The sequence below is a fragment of the Bos grunniens genome, chromosome 19 (assembly GCF_055505025.1).
Source record: "Bos grunniens cultivar Pamir isolate PY7600 chromosome 19, Bosgru_T2T1.0, whole genome shotgun sequence".
NCBI classification, from domain to species: Eukaryota; Metazoa; Chordata; class Mammalia; order Artiodactyla; family Bovidae; genus Bos; species Bos grunniens.
The window spans coordinates 7,981,385-8,008,054 of record NC_141183.1 but is presented as its reverse complement, the minus strand read 5'-3'; the positions used below and the strand labels follow the sequence as shown (position 1 = coordinate 8,008,054).

Sequence of the window (26,670 nt, the reverse complement as noted above, 5' to 3'; positions counted from 1 at the left end):
GCCTGTTGTGTCCGGCTCTGGGAATATAATAGTGAACAAAAATCCTTGGGTGGTTAACCCTCATGGAGGTTACAGACTGGTTTAACTCCATTTCCAAGAAACACTGCTTTTATTTTGGAGGGGGGTAGGGAATAAACATGGAGGAACCAGTTCAAACTAAAAATTTGACTTTGAAAAGTAGTGAAAATAATATCTAGTATAAGTGCCGGTGCAGGTTTTCTTTATCTGGAAGGTAAACACTGCAAGCGGTACCCATTTCCTGGGAGACTCTGGTATGGGAGAATAAGCCTCAGTTGCTGAGAGCATCACTTTCCCCCTGATCTTATCTCATCGGCCCTGCCTTGTAACCAGGGGAGATGCTGGCACGTGACCACGTGAGTCTGTTCTAAGCAAGGCCAGAGCAGCACAGAAAGTTCTGTCAGCTGGTGGCTAACTGGAACCACCTGGATACTGTGACTAGTCTTTAAGTTACCTTCCCTTCTGATTCAGCAAAGATATGGGAACTGTGCCCGAGGGGCCAAGGTCTCACGACTGTGTCTCTTGGATTGCCACTGCTCTGTGAAGGGAACACACAAAACCCAGTGGCCATGGGGCCTTTAACTTAAATCTTTGCATTACTGTGATACCACCTGCCCCGCCCCCCTCCTCCCCGAGTGAATCAGCTGGAATCTAGGTGAGCCTTAGGGGGCCTCCACCCTCTTACCCCCAAATTGATGTGTTCCCTGGATGGGGGTGGGGGTCGTTTACTGAGAACAAAAATTGGTGGCTCTTTGGGGTGTGACCAGGGCTTTCCCGACCCATTAGAACAGGCTCTCCTTGGGGCGGGTGGCTTCAAGGACCGGCAGGTCTCCTCGCAGAGGCCAACTCTCCGCGAGGCGCATTCTTCCGTGGAATCCCCCGAATGCGCGTGGGGGCCCCCACAACCGGGCAGCGAACGGGGCCACGAACTTCGTTCCAAACGTCCGCCAGCCGCCTGGACACTGCACTCCTGAGTTCGAGCTCAGTGATCGGATGGCGGCGGGCTGACGGCAGAGGCTCTGCTGTCCCGGGACCCAAGTTTCCCGGGAGCGAAGAGTGGGAAGCCTAGTGGCCGGGCGCTACCTCTCCGTCCTCCAGAGAGGCTCCAGACCGAGACTGGTGCCCAGAGCGGCTGAACCCAGGGGCAGCGGCGCCCCGGGGCCTCTCAGGGGCTCGGAAAGGCCCCGGAGGCGGGGCAAGCATTAAGGCGGGCAGGGCCGCCCGAGAAGGCGCACGATGCCGCCCGCGACGGCGGCCCCCTCGGTCTCCCTCCGGGAGCTGGCCGACCTCGCCATCGGCACCCCGGAGGTGGGCGCCGTCAACTTCACGGCCCTGCACACGCTCCTCGTGGCCATGCTCAAGAGCCTTAACCTGCAGGATACGCGGATCGACTTCCAGTCTCCGATGCTCGACCAGAGTCGCTCCATTGAGTCCCCGCGGGTGTCGACCAGCACCCCGCAGCTGCCGGCGCCCAAAGAGAGGCGAAGGAGCAGCGTGGCCAGGGCGCAGACGCTGGAGACCCAGGTGAAGGACCTGGGCGGCCAGGTCCAGGACCTCGGCCGGCAGCTCAAGACCATGGGGAGCCAGGTGCAGGCCATCGTGGCGCACGTGCAGCACTTCCCCACCCAGACTGGCGGGCTGGACGACCGCGACTGGCTGGAAACGAAGGATTTGGCCCTGCTCACGCAGGAGAAGGGGCAGACAGGGCCGACGAAAGGCAAGAGGGACAGCAAGCCGGTCTTCCAGGTGGGTGTGCGGGCGGTCCGCCCCCTCCAGGCCGCTCTCCAGCGCCCCGCCCCCAGGGAGCTGAGCTTCTGAGACTCGCTCCTGGGAGGAGTCCCGGAGCCCGGAGCCTGGAGGCGTGGGACGGCCAGGCCCAGGCCAGGAGCCCCACGGCTCGTTTTCTACCTCGCAGGGCCCCGAGCTGCTCCAGGACCTCATGGAAGACATGAAAATTTTGAAGGAAGCCCATCGAAAGAAGGAGCAGCCTGAGTTGCAGCCTGAGGTGAGGGTGGCAGGGACTCCACCTTGGGAAGCTGAGTGACCCCCTTCCTGGGCAGCCTCCTTCCTCCCCTCTGTTTACCGGGGGCTCACCCACCACTTGTCAGACACCCATGCATCCTGAACAGACCCAGAGAGGGCCCAAGAACTCAGAATGTTCTTTAAGTGACTTTCCTTTAAACTAGAATAAAGGAGCAAGGTGGTAGGTGTTGAGGGATAAAAGTTTGGTCCAAGAAAAGGGAGCTAGAACGCAGAGGGTTATGAGTCACCACCCACAGCCCCCCAGGCAACACCTCTCTCACTTGGATCTTTGTTTCCTTGGAGAGAGAAGCCAGAAGTCCTGAGCTAAGCATTTCCCAATGAACAGCAGAGTCCTGGCACGTTTCAGTTCCAGGAGATACCAGGCCAGGCTCCTGTTTCAGGCCCATATGAGGCCGAGCCCAGGATTAGAGCTGGAAGAAGGAGGAGCAATTAGGAGGAAGCCCAGGGATAGAAGAGAGGTTTCTTCTCAGCCCAGGCTGAGAAGAGAGACTTGAGGGAGAAGAAAAGCTCAAAGGAGGAGGTCACCGAGACCCTAGAGGGGACTCGCCACCAGGCCTATGTGCCCATTTCATCTGAGGCCTCCAGCCCCTAGCCAGACTCATTTTTGCTCTGGGAAGCTTTTCTTTTTAAAGTTGCGGTGGTTTTAGGTTTGTGGCTTCTCCAGTGGCTCAGCAGTAAAGAATCCCCCTGCAGTGCAGGAGGCCCAGGTTTGATCCCTGGGTCAGGAAGATCCCCTGGAGGAGGGCATGGCAACCTACTCCAGTATTCTTGCCAGGAAAACCCCAGGGACACGGGAGCCTGGCAGGCTACGGTCCATGGGGTCGCAAAGAGTCAGACACAACTGAAGCGACCAAGCACATTTTTAGATTTGGGGTTTGTCTCTGGCCTTTAGACTAAAGGCTGTCTTACCTTTAGATTCGTTGTTTCTGAAGGTTTGCCGAAGTTCTAAGGAGCCACTTGTTGTTTTGCTAAGTTGTGTCCAACATTTTACAACGCCATGGACTGTAGTCCACCAGGCTCCTCTGTCCAAGGAATTTCCCAGCCGAGAATACTGGAGAGGGTTGCCATTTCCTGTTCCAGGGAGTCTTCCTGACCCAGGGATTGAACCTTCGTCTCCTGCATTGGCAGGCGGATTCTGTACCACTGAGCCACCTGGGAAGCCCCCAGGAGCCGCTTTAAGTGGCAGCGATTTGCTTTGATCCTTCAGAGGCACTTTCCCCTTTAAACAGTGCGGACTTTCAGACACCCAGTCATCTTTGTTCTTGAGAGGTGAGGTCAGTCTGATTGCAAAGTCCCACTAGTGGGTTGTATGAAATGCATCCTGGGACCAAAGAAAGGGTCCCACCCCCACATCATTTTTGTCCAAGGCACGCAGCCCTCGGGTACCACTCACCACGCCCCATGTCCCTTCCTCTTGTTGGCTGGGAAGAGAATGGGGAGCCTGGCTTGGCAAGCTTCTCTGTACCTTGGGCTCCTCTAAGACCCAAGGACCTCCTTTCCTCTTCTGCCGTGCGTGTGTGTGTATGTGTGTGTAGGGGCTGCTGGAGGGGCTGTTTTGATCCTCAGTCTTTGAACTCTTCTTCCAGCACCTCCTTCAACGGATTGAAGAACTGGAGAGGATAATTAGAGAAAAGGACGAAGTCCTGGTAATATCAGCCAGTTCTGCGGGAAAGGGTGGTGAGAGAGGGGGTTAGGGCATAGGATGGTTGCCGAGAGCCTGGCCCCTCTCTCGGGCTCACCCAGATTCCCACCCTAGAGTGAAGGGTGATGTATGTCCCCTGCCTCTTGGGGTGCCATCCCTGGCATGTGGGAACATCCCTTCCCTGCTCATAGGTCCATCTGGGGCCCACACGGGACACGAAACCAGCCGCCCACAATTCACTGGTTTCCTGAAGGACAGCACTTCTCCTTGGGGCTTCGGAAGGACCCACCCTGTCCTGTCCTGTCCTGTTCTGTTCCTAAAGCGTCCTGGGATTAAACGAGGGGTGTGTGTGTTGTGTGTGTTCGGTGTGTGTGTGTGCTTGTCTGTGCGTGTTGTCTTTTCACTGTCAGGAATTATTAAACCGGAAGCTGAGTGTGATGCCGTCTTCAGAAGAGGCCACCATGGTCACCTGGGAAGAGCTGGAGCAGGCGATTACTGATGGCTGGAAGGGCTCACAAACAGTAAATAAGGGTGGGGGTCCTGGGGGTGGGCAGTCTTGGAAGGGGGCCCTGAACCTCACAGTGTTCTGTTATGCGGATGTTCATAATTTCCTTCATGAGTTTTCTATTAATATTACGGATAGTTTTAATGTTTTTCCCCAATCTTATAAGGAACCCTGCTCTAATGTGACATTCACACAAGTGAAGGTATTCATAGGGTAAATTCCTAGAAACAGAATACATGTTTATAGTTTGGCTAGCTTTGGCCCAAATTGCCTTTTGTGGTTGTGGTTCTGATTTGGAGTTCCACGAGCAACGGAGGAGAGAACTTGTTTCTCAAAACCGGATTTTGTTTGTTTTGTTTTTAAAAAATATTTATTTGCTGCATCAGATCCTGGTTGCGGCATGTGAAATATTTTTAGTTGCAGCACGTGGGATCTAGTTCCCCTACCAGGGATCGAATCCAGGCCCCCTGCATTGGGAGCATGGAGTTTCGGCCACTGAAGCACCAGAGAAGTCCCCAGAGCATAGATTTGATTTGCTTTCCTAGCTTTTCAAAGTTCCTTTAAAGTCTGTCCTAAAACGCACGAGTCCTTTCACTATCAGTGCACAAAGGTGACCAACCATGGAAATAAAACCCGTTCAGGGAGCCTTTTGCTCATGGTGACTTGTACACACGGGTGGCATCTGCCTCGAGGCAGTGCATAGGGTAACCAAACCAAGCTTTCTTCATCGGAATAAAGTGGGTATTTTCAAATAACCCTCAAGGACAAGGATCAGGTGCCCTTTTGGTCTTGACATTCCCCTTCCTCTGACTTTGTGTATCTGGATTCCTCAGAAAGGGTCCCACGGATGGACCGACAAGCAGGGGAAAGAGAGTGGGCCCTTTGGCGCCACCAAGTGGCCATCTGGGGTGCGCCAAATACCGTCTTGGTACAAAGACACCCTTCTAGTCTCCATGTTTTCTGAGTTCAGGGCCCTCTTCGAGTAAAGCAGCATCAGAGAGTTCAAAGAAGAGCCTGCAAACCAAGTGACCAGCCTAGAAAAAGGTGGCCTCTGCTTTCACTGTCACTTTTTTTAAGCCAAAGCTTTTTTGCATTTACCCACATATCACTATTCTGTGTTTTGAGTGAGCAGCACATTTTTGGGGGTGCCAGCAGAAGACACCTGAAAGACCTAAAAATAAGCCTCGACAGAAGCGCCTCTAGACTTTTTACTTGTCCAGAAGTAAGAAAGTGTCAGGGTTCTGACGGTTGCTCAGAATCACGAACAGCCCCAGAAGCAGATGAGAATAAATATAAATATTAATTTTTGAGAAGCAAGAGTCAGTTAGTAATCATAATGAAAGCAGTGGAGAGTTTCACTCTCTCAAGCTGAGGAAATACAACACGCTTGAGCCCAATTTTATTTTTTATTTTTTTGCCTTGTTGGCAGTAACTCTAAGGTGATTGTGAGGTATACTGCCTGCATCATGAGTAGACAGACAGGATTGAGGCTTGGATGTGAGTACAGGGGGTGGGGGGGTGGTGTGATGAGTACAGAGGAATAGATTCCATGCTTGGAGACGCAGACGTGAGGAAGGACACTGTCCATGTAGCAACTGCAGTTCAAGGAGCTCAGAATCCACGTGGAAGATGCTCATCCCAGAACCTGAGTATGGAAGGACACTGACCGCTTGTTCCCAAGGGTGTGTTCTGATGGCCGACGGGGCAGGTCTTCGCAGCTTTGCCCGGAGGTGCTGCTGATGCTTCTCTCCCACCTTCTTTTTCTCTCCTTCCTCCTCCTCCTCATGGTACTTCTTCAAGAAATTCTTGTATCACTTGCATCCCTAGGGGAGAGGTCTTAAAGAATCTTCTGTAAAATAGAGTTGACTCCCTCCCATGATTCATCTTCTTTTAGAATTTGGTTTATTCTTGACCGCACGGGGTCTTTATTGCTGCGTGCAGTCTTTCTCTCGTTTCAGTGAGTGAGGGCTGTTCTCTAGTTGCGCGGGCTTCTCACTGTGGTGGCTTCTCACATGGCAGAGCCAGGCTCTAGAGTGCGGGCCCAGTAGCTGTGGCACATGAGCTTAGGTTGCTCCACGGCATGTGGAATCTTCTGGACCAGGGATCAATAGTGTTCCCTGCATTGGCAGGCAGATTCTTTACACTGGACCACCAAGGAAGTCCAGAAGCATGGAATCTCAACCACTAGACCACCAGGGAGGCCTCTTGGTCCCCTGTAGATAATCTGTTTTCATAAACAATGCCTCAGACTCTGTCTTTGTACACGTATGCCTGTTCTTTTGTGAGAGTCAATACGGACAATTCCTGTCTTTAGAGTTTCTGAGTTTGTGCTTTGCATTTTAAATACACGGTTCACTTTCCCTACTGTGCACACTTCTACTGCCAGCCATGGGTCAATGGTGGAGGAGACTTTATATTGTAAACTCAATCAATTACTCATGTCCTTTATTTGTAGACTCAGTAAAAGCTGGAGTTGATCACGTGATTTAGCAGGTTTCCCCCCCCACTTTTTTTTTACTTTATAGTTTGGCTGTGGTGAGTCTTCATTGCTACGTGTGGCCTTTCTCTAGCTGTGGCGAGTGGGGAATATTCTCTAGTTGCAGTGCGTGGGTTTCTCACTGCGGTGCCTTCTCTTGTTGTGGTGCATGGGCCATCTATGCCCATGGGCTTCAGTAGTGGTGCTATGCAGGTTTAGCTGCCTCGCGATATGTGAATCTTCCCAGACCAGGGATCAAACCCATGTCCCCTGCACTGGCATATGGATTCTTAACTAGTGGGCCACCAGTGGGCTCCCCCCTCCTGTCTTCTATGAGGAAAATTACATATAAGGATACCATTTACAAATGTACAGACTCAAAAATCTGGAGAACTGTCTTTCAAGGATGTCAAAGTCAGTCTTTGTGTCCAGCTTAGTTTTGTAAGGGAGCTTGTTTTCTCCCCAAGGGCTCTAAATCACCTTCATCGGATACCCCAGACTTCCTACCCTCTGACTCCTACCATGAGTACTTTTTCCTTAGAGTCACTGATTTCTTTCTTCCTCTTTCACCAGATCTCAGAGTCAACAACAGGACTTCAGCGGCGCAAAAGACAGAGTTCCATAACATCAAATGACCTAATTGCAAGTGGAGTCTCCACAAAGTACCCAAGTGTTGACCAGGCTATAGACTCTGCTGGTTTCATCACAGACAAGACCTTTTCAGGAACTAGCGGCATAGGATACCCCTTCGATGGGCCTCCTGGCAGGGAACGAAGCAGAGTTTCCTCTGCCACTGGGTTTCCGGCTAGAGAACAGCACTTAAGGGCCCGTGATGAAGCTGGCCTGGCCAGACCCCATCCGCCATCTATGTCCCAGTTGAGGGCAGAGCCAGATCGCCGCCGGTCTAGAGAGCAGCACAGCTCAGGGCATCTACGAAGAGATGAACGGGATACCCACCTTGGCCTAGTGTATCAGGATGTGTCCTTGCCCAGAGATCGACACACTCAGGTGTCCCCAGATCAGCACAGGGGAGTGTTCACAAGCCAAGGCCACCTCTATGCAAGGCCAGATCAATATGGGTTCGGATCGTTTGATTCGGATCAGCTTGATTTGCTGTATCCCAGCGCTTATGTGCCTGGCATGGTTCCCATCAGTGTGGATCAGGTTGGAGTGATGCTGCCTGGAATGGATGAGCAGGAATTGGTACTAGCTGGCATGGCTCAGAGTGATGCGGTGCCACCAGTGGTACCTGGCAGAGATCAGCCAGGATCAGAACAGCCTAGTACAGATCATCCTGGTACAGTTCTGCTTAGCACATATCAGCTTCCTGGAATGGACGAGAGTGGTGTGGGACCACTTGGCACGTATCAGTCTGGAGTGGAACCTCTTGGTGTAGATCAGCATGGATTTGTAATATATCCCATGGATCAGCAAGTTTTTGTACAGCCCAGTTTGGGAACATCTGGCTTCATACAACCTGGCACAGAGCAGCATGAGATGATCCAGCCTGGTGCAGGCCAGGCTGGTGTGGTGCAGCCCGGTGTAAGCCAGCCTGGTGTGGTGCAGCCCGGTGCAGGCCAGGCTGGTGTGGTGCAGCCCGGTGTAAGCCAGCCTGGTGTGGTGCAGCCCGGTGCAGGCCAGGCTGGTGTGGTGCAGCCCAGTGCAGGCCAGGCTGGTGTGGTGCAGCCTGGTGCAGGCCAGGCTGGTGTGGTGCAGCCCGGTGTAAGCCAGCCTGGTGTGGTGCAGCCCGGTGTAAGCCAGCCTGGTGTGGTGCAGCCCGGTGCAGGCCAGGCTGGTGTGGTGCAGCCCAGTGCAGGCCAGGCTGGTGTGGTGCAGCCTGGTGCAGGCCAGGCTGGTATAATGCAGCCTAGAATGTATCCGCGAGGTTTGGTGCAACCTGAAATGTATCCGCGAGGTTTGGTGCAACCTGGTATAGGTCACCCTGGTTTCATGCAGCCTAGAATGTATCCACGAGGTTTGGTGCCACCTAGAATGTATCATCGAGGTTTGGTGCAGCCTGGTGCAGGTCAACCTGGTATGGTGCAACCTGATATAGGTCACCCTGGTTTGGTGCAATCTGGTGCAGCCCAGGCTGGTGCGGTCCAGCCCGGTGCAGCCCAGGCTGGTGCGGTGCAGCCCGGTGCAGGCCAGGCTGGTGCGGTGCAGCCCGGTGCAGGCCAGGCTGGTGCGGTGCAGCCCGGTGCAGGCCAGGCTGGTGCGGTGCAGCCCGGTGCAGGCCAGGCTGGTGCGGTGCAGCCCGGTGCAGCCCAGGCTGGTGCGGTGCAGCCCGGTGCAGGCCAGCCTGGTGCGGTGCAGCCCGGTGCAGGCCAGGCTGGTGCGGTGCAGCCCGGTGCAGGCCAGGCTGGTGCGGTGCAGCCCGGTGTAGGCCAGCCTGGTGCGGTGCAGCCCGGTGCAGGCCAGCCTGGTGCGGTCCAGCCCGGTGCAGGCCAGGCTGGTGCGGTGCAGCCCGGTGCAGCCCAGGCTGGTGCGGTGCAGCCCGGTGTAGGCCAGCCTGGTGCAGCCCAGGCTGGTGCGGTGCAGCCTGGTGCAGCCCAGGCTGGTGTGGTGCAGCCTGGTGTAGGCCAGGCTGGTATGGTGCAGCCCGGTGCAGGTCAGCCTGGGTTGGTACAACCTCAAGTGGATCAGTATGGTTTAGTACAGCCTGATAGAGGTCAACATGGCTTTTTTCAACCTAATATATCTATGCCTGGCTTGGTCCCACCTGGGGCATATCCTCCTGGTCTAGTCCAGACTGGTGCCTATCCAGGTGGTTTGATCCAACCTGGTGCCTACCCACGTGGCTTCATGCAGCCTGGTGCCGATCAGCAGGGTTTGGTTCAGCCTGTGATAGATCCGCGTTGGGGGAGGCAGTCTGGCACAGGTCGAAGCATAATACCACCAGGCACAGAGCTTCTCGGGCTTCCAACATACCGTGCTGATTCTCAAAGTTTTACATCACCACGCCCATACCAGCAAGGTGTGGCAGCTCCTGGCAGGGATCAGTATGGTCGGGTGTCATCACTCCTAGCCAGTCAAGGTCTGACACCATCAGGTACAGACCGAGAAGGTTTGGTACTACGAGAAATGTATCGACAAGGTTTGCTGCAGCGTGGCCCAACACCATTAAGCACAGCTGTAGGATCTGCACCCCAGGATCAACAGCATTTGGGAACATCTGAACCAGAGCAGCATGACCAGGCTGTTCCTGACTCTATCCCAGACTCCCAGGGCCTAATGTATGGTGGCCCAGGGTATCAAGGTGTAGATCAGCAGGTCCAGGTAGGTCTGGGTCCAAAAGAACTATATGTCTTACGTCAACCTGGAGTTTCTGTTCCGACTTCCCCAAGCCAAGAGGCCCCCTTTCCCAGGAGCACACACTCCCTTGACTCTCTGAACCGAGGCTCATCCGAAAGGAGTGATACTCAGAGTGAGAGACGTGAATCACTGGATAAATTGGCTCCTAGCTTCCCCATAGCAGTGGAAACATTTCGTATGATGGGAGAGATTATCGCCCTGTACATGGAGCTTAAGGAGAACATAAAGGACCTGGATGAGGAACAGGCTGGCCAAACGGACTTGGAGAAGATCCAGTACCTGCTGGCACTGATGGGTGGGTGCTGCATGCACAGAGGAGAGACCATTGTCCTCCTCCTCAGCTGATTTCATCCTTTTCTCCTCCTGAGCCTGAGACCCCCGAAAAGGGCATTTCCATTCTCAGCCATTCTGGGTTCTCCCATAGCCTTCAAGGGTCCGAGTTGTTGGTGTTTAGTCGCTAACTTATGTCTGACTCTTTGCAGCCCCATGGACTGTAGCCCGCCAGGTTCCTCTGTCCATGGGATTTCCCAGGCAAGAATACTGGAGTGGGGACTTCCCTGGTGGTCCAGCGGTTAAGAAGCCGCCTTCCAGTGCAGAGGAACACAGGTTTGATCCCTGGTCAGGGAACTAGATCCCACATGCTGCAGGGCAACTAAGCCCGCACACCAAAACTAGAGAGAAGCCCTCGAGCCACACGACAAAGACCCTGAGTGCTACAACTAAGACCCGATGCAGCCAAATAGATAAATATTAAAAAGAAAGAAAGAAAAAGAATACCGGAGTGGGTTGCCATTTCCTCTTCCAGGAGCTCTTCCTGACCAAGGGATCAAACACACATCTCCTGCTTGGCAGGTGGATTCTTTACCATTGAGCCGCCTGGGAAGCCCTCTGGGTTCAAGGGATGAGACTAAACCAGTAGGAGTGAAGCTGCCTCAAGAGAAGGAAGGCAGGTTCCTGTGCCTCTGCTGGACTCTGGAAAGCAGCCAGGAGAATGCTGAGCAAGAGGAAGACGACTGTGTTGGGTTGGATGGGGAGAGAGAATGTTGAAAAACTAAACTTAACCTTTGCACAGTCACAGCTCTAGCCCCAGAGAATTAAGGTTTGAGTGGCAATTGTGGGTTAAATGGGTAATTTCCTTTAGGATATTAAGCATTAGGTGGACTTTTAAGGCTAAGGATTTTGTTGTCATTGTTGAGTTGCTAAGTTGTGTCCAACTCTTATGTAATCCCATGGACTGTAGCCCGCCAGGCTCCTCTGTCCATGGAATTCTCCAGACAAGAATACTGGAGTGAGTTGCCATTTCCTCCTCCAGGGGATCTTCCTGACCCAGGGATAGAACCCATGTCTCCTGCATTGCAGGTGGATACTTTACCACTGAGCCACCAGGGGAGCCCTAAAAAGACACTCCTTTCTTCCCATGCCCTCTCCACTCCAGCCCCCAGGAAAAGCCAGATAAATGATCCATGTTGTTCTTCATTGTGAGGCTGGGATTGGGAGCCATTAGAAATCTGATTTTCCTGACTCTGTTCTCCATAGTCAAGAAGTCCATACCCCCTGACCTGCAGGAACAGCTGAAGACCTTAAAGGCCTTGGCCAAAGAAATTCGACAACAACAAGCAAAAGTAAGTAAGGGAGGGTCCATCTGCTTTGCCTTCCAAAGCCAACAATCCCACCTTCCATTTTCATTGTCATGGACTACACACTCCTGTCACCTCCGTTACTATCACGTGGAACTTTACAGTCCCCTCCGATGGGAAACACACCCCTGGCTTCAGTGTGTTTCTTTCCTGGATCGAAAACCTGACATTCAAAGCTCTTAAGATTCCATTGAGCCAGCAAGGTGGCCTGGGCTCCTTTCATTACGTGTGGTCGTTTCCAGTAACACCCGCTGTCCCTGGAGCAGCCTTGGAGTTTGTGGGACTGTCTGGGGCCAGCAGTCATGGCGAGGGGCTGTTAGGTCTTCAGTCCTTCTCTCTGTCTCTGTTTAAGGTTTTTATTTTGATGTGGATGATATTTAAAGTCATTATTGAATTTGTTACAGTACTACTTCTGTCTTTTTATGTTTTGGTTTTCTGGCCCTGAGGCATGTGGGAATCTTAGCTCCCCTCCCAGGGATTGAACCCCTTGCATTGGAAGGCGAAGTTTTAATCACTGGACTACCATGGAAATCCCCAGTCGTTCTCTTAATGCCAGCTCTCTACATCCACGGGCTTCCCTGGTGGCTCAGGTGGTAAAGAATGCACCTGCAATGCAGGAGACCCTGGTTCAATTCCTGGGTTGGGAAGATCCCCTGGAGGAGGGCATGGCAACCTACTCCAGTATTCTTGCTCCCATAGACAGAAGAGCCTGGCGGGCTACACTCCACGGGGTCGCAAAGAGTCAGACACAACTGAGCGACTAAGCAACAGCATCTCCATCCACGGGGTAGATGGACTGAATGTCAGGAAGGGGCCTCAGGCTTTGCTAGAGGATTGGATTAGGATTAGGGGGTGGGGTGACTTGCCTGGAGGTCCAGTGGTTAGGACTCTGTGCTTTTGCTGCCAGCAGCCTGGGTTCGATCCCTGGTTAGGAAACTAAGATCCCGCAAGCCTCACGGTATGGAAAAAAAAAAAAAAAAGGATTAGGGAATGAGGGGGGAGCTTGCTGGGCCTGCAGAGGTACATTCAGAAAGCAGAGATCTCAAGGCCGCCTGACACTGCTCTTGCATTGGATGTGTAGATGGAGAAGATGAGCAAGATCCTGGAGGATCACGGGGAGAAAGAAAGAGGAAAGGAGGAGAAAGGTGGCCCGCTGAACCTGCAGCTGGGTATCCTCAGGTAAAATCCCCGGCCGAGTGCAGCTTGTGTCCTGGCATCACGTGTTCTCAGCTGGTTCCCTCATTCCTGAGCCGACTGCTATCTTTGATCCGGATCACGTCTGCTCTTCAGGTTGTCCGTACCTAGTTCAGGTTGCTAGTGGAAGTTTCCCAGGTTCTTAAAACAGTTCAGCACCAGGGCTTGGAAGAGCACTCCTCTCCCCGGACAAAAAGCTCCCTAGATTCTGTCCACAGTTGGAGGCTTCAAAGCATTTGCTGGAGCCCCTCAGAACAGTCTCTGTGCAGGGCCAGGCCTCACCCCCTTGAAGCCTCTCAGCCAGGCACGCTGGGCACCCGCCTCCACGGCAGGCAGGGCCTTGGACGCTTTAGGCAAGCCTGGAGAGGGGATGTGAAAGAGCACCGGGCTGCCTCCTGCATCCTTGACGGCTGGCGCTTGGCCATGGCGGGCCCTGGCCCCTGGGCAGGTAGTGGGCTGGACCATATCTTGCGCACAGAGTCACCATGGCCGACATCGAGAAGGAGCTGGGCGAGCTGAGGGAGAGCCAAGAGAAGGGCAAGGTCAGCATGGAACATTCGGTCTCCGAAGCCTCCATTTACCTGCAGGATCAGGTGAGGACCTTCAGCCACAGGGACGAGGCCCCTTCTCAGAGCTGGCTGAGGGCGGTGGGGATACTAAACGCTTATCCGATATATACTGGGCAAGTATTTTCTCCCTTTCTGGGGGTTGTCTTTTCACTCTCCTGGGAGTGTCTGCCTTTACATCGTGAGTGTTGGTCACCCCAGAATGTTCCCAGTGAGGACTGTCTGGACTCAGACCAGCTCTCTGAGTGCCCATAGAAGGATCAGATGGGCAAAGTCATGGGCCCAGGGGGCTCACATCGGGAACCCTTTTATGCTAGAGGCCCCATTCAGGACCCCCTCCAAGTTTTCCAGGATGGCGGTGTGCACCATTTCACAACCCAGGACTGACTGTCTTGGATAGGACGGCAGTAGATGGTGTGTTTGAGAGTCACGTGTTATTCCAAGGCTCAGGCCTGAGCTTTGCCACCTCTGGGGCTCCCCAGGGCCACACCTGGAGGACATCCACCCGCTGCTAGGCAGGCCCAGCTCCTGACTCTTCAGAAGAGTGTTAACTCTTCTGGTGGCAAAAGTCATGCTGAGCTCAGGCCAACAGGAGCCTGGGTGAAAACACAGACGTGTAGAGGAAATTGGGAAGGGCAAACTTCAAGGCCAAGGCGCCAGTCTGGCCTGGGCCACTACCTGTCTGTCCTTGTGTGTCTTTTTTGAAAAAGATTTCTTTCTTTGTTTATTGGCTTTGCTGGGTCTTCTTGGCTGCATGCGAGGGCTTTCTCTAGTTGCATTGAGCAGGGGCTACTCTTGAATGCAGTGCGAGGGATTCTCACTGCAGCATCTTCTCTTGCCGCGGAGCGCAGGCTCAAGGCACGCGGGCTTCAGGAGTGGCTCTAGAATGCTGGCTCAGTCGTCATGGAGCACCAGGTTAGTTGCTCCTTGGCATGTGGGATCTTGCCGGACCAGGGATCGAACTGGTGTCCCTTGCTTTGCAAGGCAGATTCTTAACCACTGGACCACCAGGGAAGCCCTCTGTGTCTTTTGTGTCTGTCTGCCTCCATGTCCCTTTCCTTATCCATCTTTCTCAAATACTGCTGTATCTCTCTTCCCTTCTGTATTCCGTCGGCTTTCTTTTTTTTTTTTCGTTTATTTTATAATTGGAGGATAATTGCTTTACTATGTGGTGTTGGTTTCTGCTGTACAACAACACAAATCAGTCATAATTATATATATATATATATATCTCCCCTCCCTCTTGGAGAAGGCAATGGCACCCCACTCCAGTACTCTTGCCTGGAAAATCCCATGGACGGAGGAGCCTTGTGGGCTGCAGTCCATGGGGTCACGAAGAGTCAGACACGACTAATCGACTTCCCTTTCACTTTTCACTTTCATGCTTTGGGGAAGGAAATGGCAACCCACTCCAGTGTTCTTGCCTGGAGAATCCCAGGGACAGCGGAGCCTGGTGGGCTGCCGTCTATGGGGTTGCACAGAATCGGACCCGACTGAAATGACGCAGCAGCAGCCCCTCCCTCTGGCGCCTCCCTCCCCGCTCCCATTCCACACCTCTGGGTCATCACGGAACACCAGGCTGGGTTCCCTGTGTCAGTCAGCTTTCTTATCGCTCACACATGGTCCAGAAGGCCTGCCCCAGGCCTTGCAATGTCACATGCTTCCAAGAAGGGGGGCCCTAGGTTGGCTCAGCCCCTGTCCCCGAGGCAGGCAACATGTCACAGATCTTTGGGCGGCCTGGTGTCTACCCAGGACCAGTCCTTTATGGGGACAAACTGGGACCATGGGATCCAGAAGAGAGCAGGAGGGCCAGTGGGAGGAGTGTGTTCCCACCAGGCCGTGGGAGACCCCTGCAGTGGTGGCACTGGTCACGTTCTCTCTCTCTTTTTTAATTGAAGTATAGTCGATCTACAATATTACATCAGTTTCAAATGTATAACATAGTGATTCAGTATTTTTACAAATTATACTCCACTGAGGGCTTCCCAGGTGGTTCAGTGATAAAGAATCTGCCTGCCAAGCTGGAGACACGGGTTCGATCCCTGGGACAGGAAGATGTGGATAAGGAATTGGCGATCCTAAACGACTAAACAGCAACATGCTCCATTGGAAGTTATTATAAAAGAATGGCTCTGCTTCCCTGTGCTGCACAGTATAGCTTCACTGTTCATTTACACAGTGGTTTGTACCCCTTAATCCCCGCCCCATCTTGGCCCTCCCCGGCCCTCCCCCAGCTGTAACCACTGGTTTGCTCTCTAGATCCATGGGGTCTGTTTCTGTTTGCTGTATTCACTAGTTTATTTTTTAGATTCTACATATAAGTCACAACATACAGTATTTGTCTTTGACTTACTTCACTAAGGATAATACTCTAGGTCCATCCATGAAAGTGAAGTGAAAGTGTTAGTTTAAGCTCACTCATGTCTGACTCTTTGCAAACCCATGGACTCTAGGCCTCCAGGCTCCTCTGTCCATGGAATTCTCTAAACAAGAATACTGGAGTGGTTAGCCATTCTCTTCTCTAGAGGTCCATCCAAGTTGTTTTGCAAATGGCAAAATTTCGGTTTTTATGACTGAGCAGTATTCCATTTTAATATATAAGCCACGTCTTCTTTATCTATTGGTGGGAACTTAGGTTGCTCCATGTCTTAGTTATTATAACTAGTGCTGCTGTGGACATTGAGGTGCGTGTATCTTTTTGAATTCGTGTTTTCATTTTCTTCAGATACATAACCAGGAGTGGAATTGCTGGATCATATGCTAATTCTATTTTTAGTGTTTTTAGAAATCTCTGTACTGTTTTCCATGGTGACTGTACCAATTTACATTCCCTGTAGACTTTTTGATGCTAGCCTTTCTGAGAGGTGTGCGATGATATCTTATTGTGGTTTTGACTTGCATTTCTCCAATAAGTAGCGATGTTGAGCATCTTTTCATGTGCCTGCTGGCCATCTGTATACCTTCTTTGGAAAAAATGTCTACTTAGGTCTTCTCAGTTCAGTTCAGTCACTCGGCCGTGTCCAACTCTTTGCGACCTTATGGAGTGCAGCACACCAGGCTTCCCTGTCCATCACCAACTCCCAGAGCTTGCTCAAACTCATGTCCATCGAGTCAATGATGCCATTCAACCATCTCATCCTCTGTCGTCCCCTTCTCCTCCTGCCTTCAATCTTACCCAGCATCAGAGTCTTTTCCAATGAGTCAGCTCTTCGCATCAGGTGGCCAAAGTATTAGAGTTTCAGCTTCAGCATTAGTCCTTCCAAGGAATATTCAGGACTGATCTCCTTAAGAATTGACTGGTTGGACCTCCTTGCAGTCTAAGGGACTCTCAAGAGTCTTCTCCAACACCACACTTCACACGCATCAATTCTTTACCAGTCAGCTTTCTTTATAGTCCAACTCTCACATCCATACATGACTACTGGAAAAACCATAGCTTTGACTGCTGCTGCTAAGTCGCTTCAGTCATGTCCAACTTGTGCAACCCCATAGATGGCAGCCCACCAAGTTCTGCCATCCCTGGGATTCTCCAGGCAAGAACACTGGAGCGGGTTGCCATTTCCTCCTCCAATGCATGAAAGTAAAAAGTGAAAGTGAAGTTGCTCAGTCGTGTCCAACTCTTTGCGACCCCATGGACTGAAGCCTACCATGCTCTTCCGTCCATGGGATTTTCCAGGCAAGAGTACTGGAGTGGGTTGCCATTGCCTTCTCCATAGCTTTGACTAGACAGACCTTTGTCAGCAAAGTAATGTCTCTGCTTTTTAATATGCTGTCTAGGTTGGTCATAGCTTTTCTTCCAAGGAGCAAGCATCTTTTAATTTCATGGCTGCAGACACCATCTGCAGTGATTTTGGAGCCCAAGAAAATAAAGTCTCTCACTGTTTCCATTGTTTCCCCATTTATTTGCCATGAAGTGATGGGACCAGATGCCATGTTCTTAGTTTTTTGAGTGTTGAGTTTTAAGCCAACTTTTTCACTCTCCTCTTTCACTTTCACCAAGAGGTTCTTTAGTTCCTCTTTGCTTTCTGCCATAAGGGTGATATCCATCCATTTTTAAATCGGGTTGTTTGATTTTTGAATGTTGAATTGTATGAGCTGTTTATATGTTTTGGATATTAACCCCTTATCAGTCAGATCATTTGGAAATATTTTCTCCCATTCCATAGGTTATGTTGGTGGTTTCCTTTGCTGTCCAAAAGCTTTTCAGTTTAACTAGGCCTCATTTGTTTATTTTTGCTTTTATTTCCTTTGACTTAGGAGGCAGATAAAAAAATATTGCTACAATTTATTTTTTATAATTTATTTATTTTTGGTTGCTCTGGGTCTTCGTTGCTGCTCGTGGGCTTTCTCTAGTTGCGGTGAGCAGAGGCTACTCTTCATTGCGGGGCACAGGCTTCTCACTGCAGTGGCTTCTCTTGTTGCAGAGCACAGGCTCTAGGCACACGGGCTTCAGAGTTGCTGCCCATGGGCTCAGATGTGTCAGGTGGGGTAGTTGCTCTACGGCATCTGGGATCTTCCTGGATCAGGGATCAAACCCATGTCCCCTGCGTTGGCAGGCGGATTCTTCCAGCGGACCATCAGGGAAGTCCTATTGCTACAATTTATGTCAAAACGTGTCCTGCCTGTTTTCTTCTAGGAGTTTCATGGTCTTGGTTTTACATGTAGGTCTTTAATCCATTTTGAGTTGACTGTTTTTGTAGGTGGCATTAGAAAATCACGTTCTCTTATTGTCATTTACACACTAAATGGGGAGAGAGCATGTGTGAGCCCACGGCTCCTCTGCCCAGGGCCTGGAGCAGGACCCGTGTGTTGCCAGGGTCCTCAAGTGTTTGTGGACTGACTGACAGACATCATCACTCTGGGATTTAGCTAGAGGAGATACATTCTCACATTGCACCAATGGGCTGGCTGGAGAAAGGTACAGAAGCCCCCTTCCTGCAAGGGCTTAATCAGCACCTGCCCTCCCCTCCCTGGGAACACTGTTTACTTTTTAATGGACAGACATCAAGCACCTGCCATGAGCTGCATACCCTGCGAGGCACCAAGGCTCCAGCAACTGCCTGGATCACAGCAGGTCAGGGCAGAAAGGCTGGCGGTGACTGTGTGGTGACTCGCTCACTGCCCTGCACCCGCCCTCTCTCCCACACCCAGTTAGACAAGCTCAGGACGATCATTGAGAACATGCTGGCCTCGTCCTCCACGCTGCTGTCCATGAGCTTGAACATGGCCCCGCACAAGACCCTGACTACCCTGGCCCCCAGCCAGATCGACCCTGCGGCCACGTGCCCGGCCTGCAGCCTGGACCTGAGCCACCAGGTCAGCATGCTGGTGCAGCGCTACGAGCAGCTCCAGAACATGGTCAGCAACCTGGCTGCCTCCCGGCCCTCCAAGAAGGCCAAGCTGCAGAGTCAGGTGACGCCCCTGCCTCCCTCCTGGGTAGCTGCAAGTGACTGCCCGCCAGGAGCCACCTGGGGAGTCCCCAGGGGAGGGATGTTGGGTCACTTTTGCATGATGGAGCCCTTTAGCAACCGCCCGAAAGTGCCTGGTCTTTCTGTAGGGTCACAGTGAGGGCAGCCATCAAGCTAGCCCTGGGGACAGGGGACTGGGGGGCAGAGCTGGGTCCACGGTGGGATGGGGACAGCATAGCTGGTGGAGGGGTGAAGCAGAGCCATTCTCGTGCCTCGGGGACACTGACATAGCTTTAGGGTTTGTTGCCCGCTCCTTCACACTGGTCTTCTGGTCTGTTTCTCTCTTCCCCTATAAAGGGCAGGCCTGCTGTGGGGAGTGGAGAGCAGGGAGGACCACAAGTCCCTGAGGCCTGTCTCTTGGACTCCAGAATTCACACTTAGCCCAGGGCAGGAGGGGAGACTGTAGACCACATCCCAACTCTCAGGGGCCCCGGGGCAGCTCACCACCTCTACCGATCACCTGCACCAATGGATGGGGCCCCTGGAGGCTAGTCCATGGAGAGGTGGTAGTGGGCTATGATGGCAACCCAGGAGGCCTAGAGTGGGGTCTGATGTCAGCCTGTCCGCTGGGTGATGTTCTAAGGGCTCCCCTGTCGGGGGGGCGGCAATACCCCAGGTGGGGATGGAGGGGCCGCCCCAGGGAGCCTGCCTTTGTCCTGCGTAGGATGAAGAGCTGCTGGGCCACGTCCAGAGCGCCATCCTGCAGGTGCAGGGCGACTGCGAGAAACTCAACATCACCACCAGCAACCTCATCGAAGACCATCGGCAGAAGCAGAAGGACATTGACGTGAGGGCTGGCAGGGTGGCGGGGAGCAGGGCTGGGGTGCGACCGGCTCCCCGCTCCTTATTCTCTGCTCCCTCGGCCTCCCAGGTGCTGTACCAGGGTCTGGAGAAGCTGGAGAAGGAGAAGGCCGACAGGGAACACCTGGAGATGGAAATCGATGTGGTAAGGCCAGGCCTGAAGAAAGGCCACCCAGGGAGGTCCCATCGCTCCCACTCTTGAAAAAGCAGAGAGAGGAGAGGAGCCCAAGGTGGGATGTGGGCTCAGCATCAGAGTTGAGCTACGTGGAGCAGGGCCCTGCCGTGGCTCTCTCCCATCTTGGTGGGGGCGCATCTCGTCCCCGTCTCTGGGCAGAAAGCTGACAAGAGTGCCCTGGCGGCCAAAGTGAGCCGCGTCCAGTTCGACGCCACCACGGAGCAGCTGAACCACATGATGCAGGAGCTGGTGGCCAAGATGACGGGGCAGGAGCAGGACTGGCAGAAGATGCTGGACAAGCTCCTGGTGGAGATGGACAACAAGGTGACCCGGGCAACGCCACCTCCTCCAGGCACTGCAGACCCCCACCTGCTTTCTCAGAGCTCACCTGGTCCCCGTCCCCCACTTCCTCCCCCAAGCTGGACCGCCTGGAGTTGGACCCGGTGAAGCAGTCACTGGAGGATCGGTGGAAATCCTTGCGACAGCAGCTCAAAGAGCGCTCTCCACTCTACCAGGCGGACGAGGCAGCCGCCATGCGGAGGTGAGGCCCGGCAGGGGCGAGGGTGGGCTGGCTGGAGGGTCCCCATGTGTGTTCAGAGGGACTGGCAGATCCTATCTGGGACTGTCCGGCCATAGCAAGGGACAGAGCTTGAAAAGCTCTTGTAGCTCAGGCCGATTCATATTATAGCAGAGAGAGGGAAGGGAGTGGGGCGTAAGGTTCTCTGGGCACAGGTGGGAGGGGGTCCACAGCCCCCAGAGCTCAGGTCCCAGGGTGACAGGCCCCAGCCCACCAGAGGCAGAGCCTGCGGGGGCAACTCCTCCTGGGGGTGCCTGGCTCATGGCAGCTCGAGTCCCAGCATTTCCATTCCTGGACACCAGAGGGCTGTCAAGGTTTACACAGGGCACCCACCCGCCGGGGCCCTTGAGAGCCCTGCTGGCTTTGGGTTAGGGTAGATGGGCGCTAGATGTGTGCCCAGAAGTGGGCATCTCTAGTAGCTGATGTGTGCAGGGAGTGGGGCCCAGACCTGCCTCCGGTGGCCTGGGGCCCCGTCCCCCTGGGCGTTGAGTGTCCAGCCTACCAGCCAAACCCTCTGAGTTCTCCATCCCTCCCTTTGGGGCCCTCTGGGCAGGGCTCTCACCCTCTGCGTGTGTCCCATCCCTCACAGGCAGCTCTTGGCACACTTCCACTGCCTCTCATGTGACCGTCCCCTGGAGACACCTGTGACTGGACAGTGAGTACCCCCAGAGGGTGGCCGTGATGGGGGGCGTCTTCTGTCCTCCCTGCCTGCCTCCAGCTCATCTGCTCCTCCTCTGTCTCTGGTCCATTCTATGCCCTGGGCTGCTCTTAGCCCTCGGCCTTCAGCCCCTGGGGTGGGAAGGCTCCTCCGGCAGGTGGAGCGTGAGGAGTGGGTGATGGGTTTGGATGCTGGGGTTTCTCACTCTGACCCTCCTCCCTTCCCTGCCCCTGCCCAGAGTCATCCCCATGACTCCCGTGGGCCCCTGCCTGCCCGGGCACCGCTCCGTCCGCCCCTACACGGTCTTTGAACTGGAGCAGGTTCGGCAGCAGAGCCGCAAGTACGGCGGTGCCGCGGGGTCCTGTGAGGGCTTTGCAGGGGGTCTGGAGGGCGAGAGTGGGGGCTGGGGCGGGGTGATGCTAGGGCGCTTTTTGAAGCAGCTCCCAGCTGTTCGCAGGGCAGGAGCATCAGAGCAGGAGGTGCAGACCTAGTAACCACCTGCCTTTGCGCCCCTGCCAGGCGCCCTGGTGGGACGTTGCCTCTGAGACTTCCCCCCTACCCTGGCCCTTTCCCTGCTCACACTGGGCCTGGGAGGAGGTGTGTTTCATGCCCTCAGGGGCTCCTGCCCTCCTCCCCACAGCTTTCCACCTCCTGAGGCTGGGGGTTCAGCAGAAAGGCTGGTTTTCAAAGCTGCCCTTGGAGCCCACGGGGGCCAGGGGTGCGAGGGGGTCCAACGGACTGGGCTGCTCTCCTCTCTGGCTCTCCTGCACGCTCTCAGCTCAGGAAACCCTCCCCGGCAAGCCCGGCCCTGGTCCCTGGGGTTCGGTGGAGGGGGCTCCCACTCCAAAGGGCCCTGCTTCCCAGGGAGGGTGCTGGGGCGTGGCTCACCCCTCCACTGGGCCCGCACCCCACAGCCTGAAGCTAGGCAGCAGCGGCTTCCCGCGGGGGGACCTGGGGCAGGTGGAGCGGAGCGTGGGGCGCCTGCGCACCATGCACTCCAAGATGCTCCTGGACATCGAGAAGGTGCAGATCCACTTTGGGGGCTCCGTCAAGGCCAGCAGCCAGATGATCCGCGAGCTGCTGCAGGCCCAGTGCCTCAGCTCCCCCTGCTACAAACGGTGGGCAGCCGGGCTGGGCCCGGGAGCCTGGCACCAGGGAGGGCAGAGAGAGTGTGTGTGTGTGTGTGTGTGTGTGTGTGTGTAGAGTGGGGCACCGGGGAGGGCAGTGTGTGTCCGTGTGTGTGTGTGTAGAGTGGGGCCTCCATGTAGGACAGAGTATGTGATTGTGTATGTCTGTGAGAATGTGAGCGTGCGTGTAAGTGTGTATGAAAATGTGGGTGTGATTATATGTGTGAATGTTTATGCATGTGTTTTTGAGAGAATGCAAGAGAATGTGTATGTGTGAATGTGTGAACATATGTGCGAATGTGTTTGAGAATTTGTGAACACATGTATGTGAATGTGTATGTGTGAGTGTGTGAATGCGTGTGAACAAGTGTGAGAGAGCACTGTTAAATGTATACTGTATGAGCAGATGAATGTGTGTGTACGCGTGAATGTGCGCATGAATGTGTGAACGCCTGTGTGTGCATTGTGAGTGTGTGAGAGAATGTGTGTATGTCTGCGAACTTATGTGTGAATGTGTGTTTAAGGATCTGTGAATACACGTGTGTGAATGTGTGTATCAGAGAGTGTGTGTGTGTGTGTATGTGTGTGGCCCTCAGGAGGCCACCCTGCTCGCTCACCCCCCGCCCTGTCCTGGCTAAGCGGTGGCCCCTGGAGCACCCCCCTCACCTGCACCCCACCCCCCACCCCCATCGAGGCGTGTCCCGGGACACACCCGCTCCCCGTGACTCCGCCGTCTCCACCACAGGCTGCCAGACATGGCTGATTACAGCTACTCCTCCGCGCCCCGGCCCTGCGGGGGCAGCCACACCCTCACCTACCCCTACCGGCGCATCCGCCTGCAGCACCTTTCGCAGGGACTGTACCCCACCGAGGAGATCCAGATCGCCATGAAGGTGGGGATACTCCTGGAAGCCTCCAGGGAGGCTCCCCCAGGGGCCCCCAGACTCCCAGGTCCCTCCGGAAAAGCCGCCAGCAGTCCCCTGCTCAGCCCTCAGCCTCGGGGGCAGTTTCTTAATCAGACCCAGTCAAAGCCTCAGGTTCTTTTCCTTTCCTGGGAAGAAGACAGCCCTCCTGGCCATCTGGCCCGTCCCCTTCACCCTGTCACTCAGCCCCTTCTAGGGCTCTGAGCACCATTTGACTCAGAGAGGGGACAGGAGGGGCGCTCAGGCGGCAGGTGGCCATGGGTACCCACCCATCTCCACAGCACGACGAGGTGGACATCTTGGGCCTGGATGGACATATTTACAAGGGACGGATGGAAACAAGGCTGCCGGACCTCCTGAACAAAGACAGTGAGTGTCCAGATGGCCCAGAGGCCCTCGGGCTCCTTGCTTGGGTCCCGCAGGGTCTGTCTGGCTCCTGGAGGCCCCAGCACTTCTTGGGGCCACCAGACCCCGACTGCCTTCCTCCTCCACCTCCCTGACTCCAAATGCCCCCAGGTCAGTGTTTGCAGAGGGGGACAGCTGTCCAGTCTTGGCCAGTTAGCAGGAATGTCGTGGCCCCATCTTCTGGCCAGCCTTCATCCACAGCCTGTCACCCCAGTTTTTCCACCTAAGCCTCTGATCCCAGCATCACCCACTCTTCAAAACTCTTCCTGAGCCCCCTACACTCTGTGAACCTCTCGTGTTCTGGAATGTCCCCTTCCAGTTGGCCATCCTGGATGTGCTTTGTCACCTCCCTCTGGGTCTTAGCAGGTGTGTGTGCATCTTTCTAGTCACTTCCCCTCCCGAACTGTAAACCCAGGGTCAGAACTCACCCAGCACCTGGCATGGGGCTGCTGTCCGTGGGTAGATATCAGAGTAAGTGGATGGATGGATGGACAGATGGCCAGACATACAGGGGGATGAAGTGCTTGTTGTTGCTCAGGCGCTAAGTTATGTCTGACTCTTTGCAACCCCGGGGACTGCAGCACACCAGGCTCCCGTCCTCCACTATCTCACTGAGTTGGCTCAGATTCATGTCCACTGAGTCGGTGATGCCATCCAACCATCTCATCCTCTGCCTCCTCCTCCTTTTGCCTTCAGTCCTTCCTAGCATCAGGGTCTTTTCCAATGAGCAAAGTGCTTGCTTATAAAGGGCATTTCCACGAATTCAGACTGAGAAGGGCGCCCGCTGAGGCAGGCTGAGACCAGCAGCCCGCCGCCCTTCTCCCCATCCCCACGGCCCCCTCAGAGTGTGTCTCAGAACTGAGCCTCCCCTCTCCGTCTCCCATCAGACGCGGGGATGAAGCACAAGAACAAGCAGTCCCGGCCACACAGGCATCGGCAGCAGTCCCTCAGCAACAGCAGCCAGCTGCCCTTGCGGCCTCAGAGCGCCCAGACGCTGGCTGCCAGCGACTCAGGTAGCTCCTCCCTGGATGGAGGGTCCTTCTGGGCGGCACTGTCTGCCGACCCTCCTCCTTGCCCCGCCCGGCCCCTCTCCTGCCTGTGGCTGGAATATACCCTATTCCCCCGGAGAGAAGAAGGGCCTGGGAGCCGAGGGATGGGATGTAAGGGAGGAGAGAGAAAACCTTTCCCTCCCGGGCGCCTGCTTTGTGCCAGGTCTGTGGGCAGATACTGTCACTGCTCCCATTTCACAGAAGAGGAAACAGGGGCGGGCTTGCGGCCTGAGCTCTGGCTCCAGGCCCAAGTCCTTCCCCACTGCTCACACGCACCGACTCTCCTGGGCCTGCGAGGCCCCCAGGGTCCATGCTTTCTCCAGAGGGGCCAAATCCGGCCTGAAAGCCCAAGGGCTAAGTGTTCCCCTGGGGTTTGGCTACCCATGGGGGCCAGAGAGGGGCACTGGCCTGGAGCCAGGGGGCTAGACCACTTCCGGGTGACTCTGAGCACATCTCCCCCTCCTCCTGGACAGTTTCCTCATCTGTCAATAAAAGGGTGCTGGATTCTGGCTGCTAAGTTAGGAAGCCCCCTGCAAAGTCTAAGAAAGCTGCTGAGTTTCTTCTCATGAAACCTTATGTACCCACAATGCTTTGCAGCTACTTGCTGGAGGCCCAGGGAGCCCCACCGCACCCCCACCCAGGTCTAGAGCCGCAGCCCGAGGTCCTCTGCACCAAGCCTTCCAGTTCCAGCCCCCAGTGCCTGCAGGAGGCAGAAACCAGTGCAGTGGTGGCGATGTGCAGCCTCGCCTCTGCCAAGGGTTCCTCACTGCTGAAGAGCTTTACACATGTGAATCAATAATTTGAATCCTCACGTGTTAAAAGATAGGGACCATTGCTGGTCCCACCTACAGCAGACAAAGCCAAGGCACAGAGAGGTTAAAGTACATGCCCAAGGTCACACAGCTAGAAAGCAGCAGAGCCGGGCTCAAAGCCAAGCTGTCTGGCCCCAGAACCAGCGCTGGTGACAAAGGCAAACAGCCTGGGCTGGAGGATTCAGCAGGGGGCAGACAGCGTCGGCCTGCGGCTCTGGCTCCCAGGACTGTTCTTGGAGGAGCTTAGCTTCCTTCTCCCTGGCACCCCAGTGTCCACTCCAAAGACACATTATGGAAGCAGGAGCGGGGGCTGTCTTAAAAGAGAAATTCCTGCCCTGATTTAAGTCAGTGTGGCCCTAACAGTCCCTGTATTAATAGGGGGAATGTTAACAAAGAGGCAGGCTCTTGGCCCCTGACTTATTTTAACTCAGAGTATAAACGAGTGTGGCTCAGGGGCTCGTAGGAGAGCTTGACCCTCCAGCATGATGTCCTGGCTCAGCCTGGTTAGTGGGGCTTTGGGCAAGCCAAGGTGGGCCGCCGGTGGGCGTGGGAGTCAGCCTGAGCCATCCAGGGCCCCTCCTGTCCCGCAGCTCCTTCCCGTCATCAGAAAGACAGACCTGTCTCCACCGAGGGCCGTCTCTCCCAGCCGAACCCAGCCCACCTGCCCGGCGAGGCGGCAAACCTGCCAGCGGGGCTGGATGTGCACAGGGCCGCTCCTGGGGAGGGGCTCGAGGAGCCCACCCGGGGGCCGCGGGCCACCTCTGCTCACTGAGCAGAGCTATAAATAAACGCTTAGGAGAAAGCTAGGGGCCACGAGGCTCCTCTGGTCCTGGTTCAGGTGGGACAGCAGACTTCTTGCAGCCTGATGTACGTGGCTCCCCCAAACAGGGCCAGCTGTTCTCTGAGGGCACCAGGGCTTCAAGAGGACTGAGTATAGCACCCAGGGCGGGGAGGCGGCAGCGCAGGTCAGACCGCAGGCCCCGGGCACTGGCAGGCCTGCAGGGGTTGTTGGCCCTCTCCCGACCTTGGCTGGACCGGTGCTGAGGCCTTCTCTGGCACAGGCACCGCCTTCCCTCTGGGTAAGCGCCCAGGGCAGTGGAGGGTTTAGATGCTCAGGCTGCACCCTGGGGTGAAGCTTTAAGGGCGGCCGCTGGCAGGCTCCTGGCACATCCTGGGGAAGATGGGGCCACCAGCACCTGGGAAGGTTCCTGGTTGCCATCTTCTCTGGCTTGCAAAACGAGGGGCCTACCCAGGTGGTGCTAGTGGTAAAGAATCTGCC

General features: G+C 54.8%; 1 protein-coding gene across 10 annotated transcripts; it reads left to right on the top strand.

Annotated features, from left to right (window-relative positions):
- The first annotated feature begins 488 nt into the window (after positions 1 to 488).
- On the top strand, positions 489 to 26,193 carry QRICH2 (glutamine rich 2). Of its 10 annotated transcripts, XM_086356256.1 has the most exons (21): positions 549 to 673; positions 1,396 to 1,764; positions 1,934 to 2,023; positions 3,648 to 3,707; positions 4,114 to 4,224; positions 7,258 to 10,294; positions 11,536 to 11,621; positions 12,718 to 12,815; positions 13,309 to 13,423; positions 18,548 to 18,808; positions 19,529 to 19,651; positions 19,736 to 19,810; positions 20,000 to 20,164; positions 20,260 to 20,381; positions 21,007 to 21,072; positions 21,314 to 21,415; positions 21,990 to 22,193; positions 22,948 to 23,095; positions 23,407 to 23,494; positions 24,418 to 24,543; positions 25,982 to 26,193. In XM_086356256.1, exons 2-21 carry the CDS (start codon positions 1,423 to 1,425, stop codon positions 26,161 to 26,163), a joined length of 5,601 nt encoding a protein of 1,866 aa, XP_086212382.1. In that variant the 5' UTR covers positions 549 to 673; positions 1,396 to 1,422; the 3' UTR covers positions 26,164 to 26,193. The 10 variants fall into 10 exon arrangements, 8 of the variants coding, with proteins under 8 accessions (XP_086212379.1, XP_086212381.1, XP_086212380.1 ...); XR_015147182.1 differs by having other exon boundaries at positions 489 to 1,764; positions 21,314 to 21,395; XR_015147181.1 differs by lacking the exon at positions 25,982 to 26,193 and adding an exon at positions 25,177 to 25,871 and having other exon boundaries at positions 489 to 1,764; positions 21,314 to 21,395.
- The last annotated feature ends 477 nt before the right edge of the window (positions 26,194 to 26,670 follow it).

Excerpts from the sequence above, each read along its gene's own strand:
- QRICH2 (XM_086356253.1), top strand. The coding sequence starts at position 1,255 with ATGCCGCCCGCGACGGCGGCCCCCTCGGTCTCCCTCCGGGAGCTGGCC. Across the intron at positions 23,096-23,406 it reads AGATCCAGATCGCCATGAAG|CACGACGAGGTGGACATCTT; the intron begins GTGGGGATACTC and ends CCATCTCCACAG. Across the intron at positions 23,495-24,417 it reads GGACCTCCTGAACAAAGACA|ACGCGGGGATGAAGCACAAG; the intron begins GTGAGTGTCCAG and ends GTCTCCCATCAG.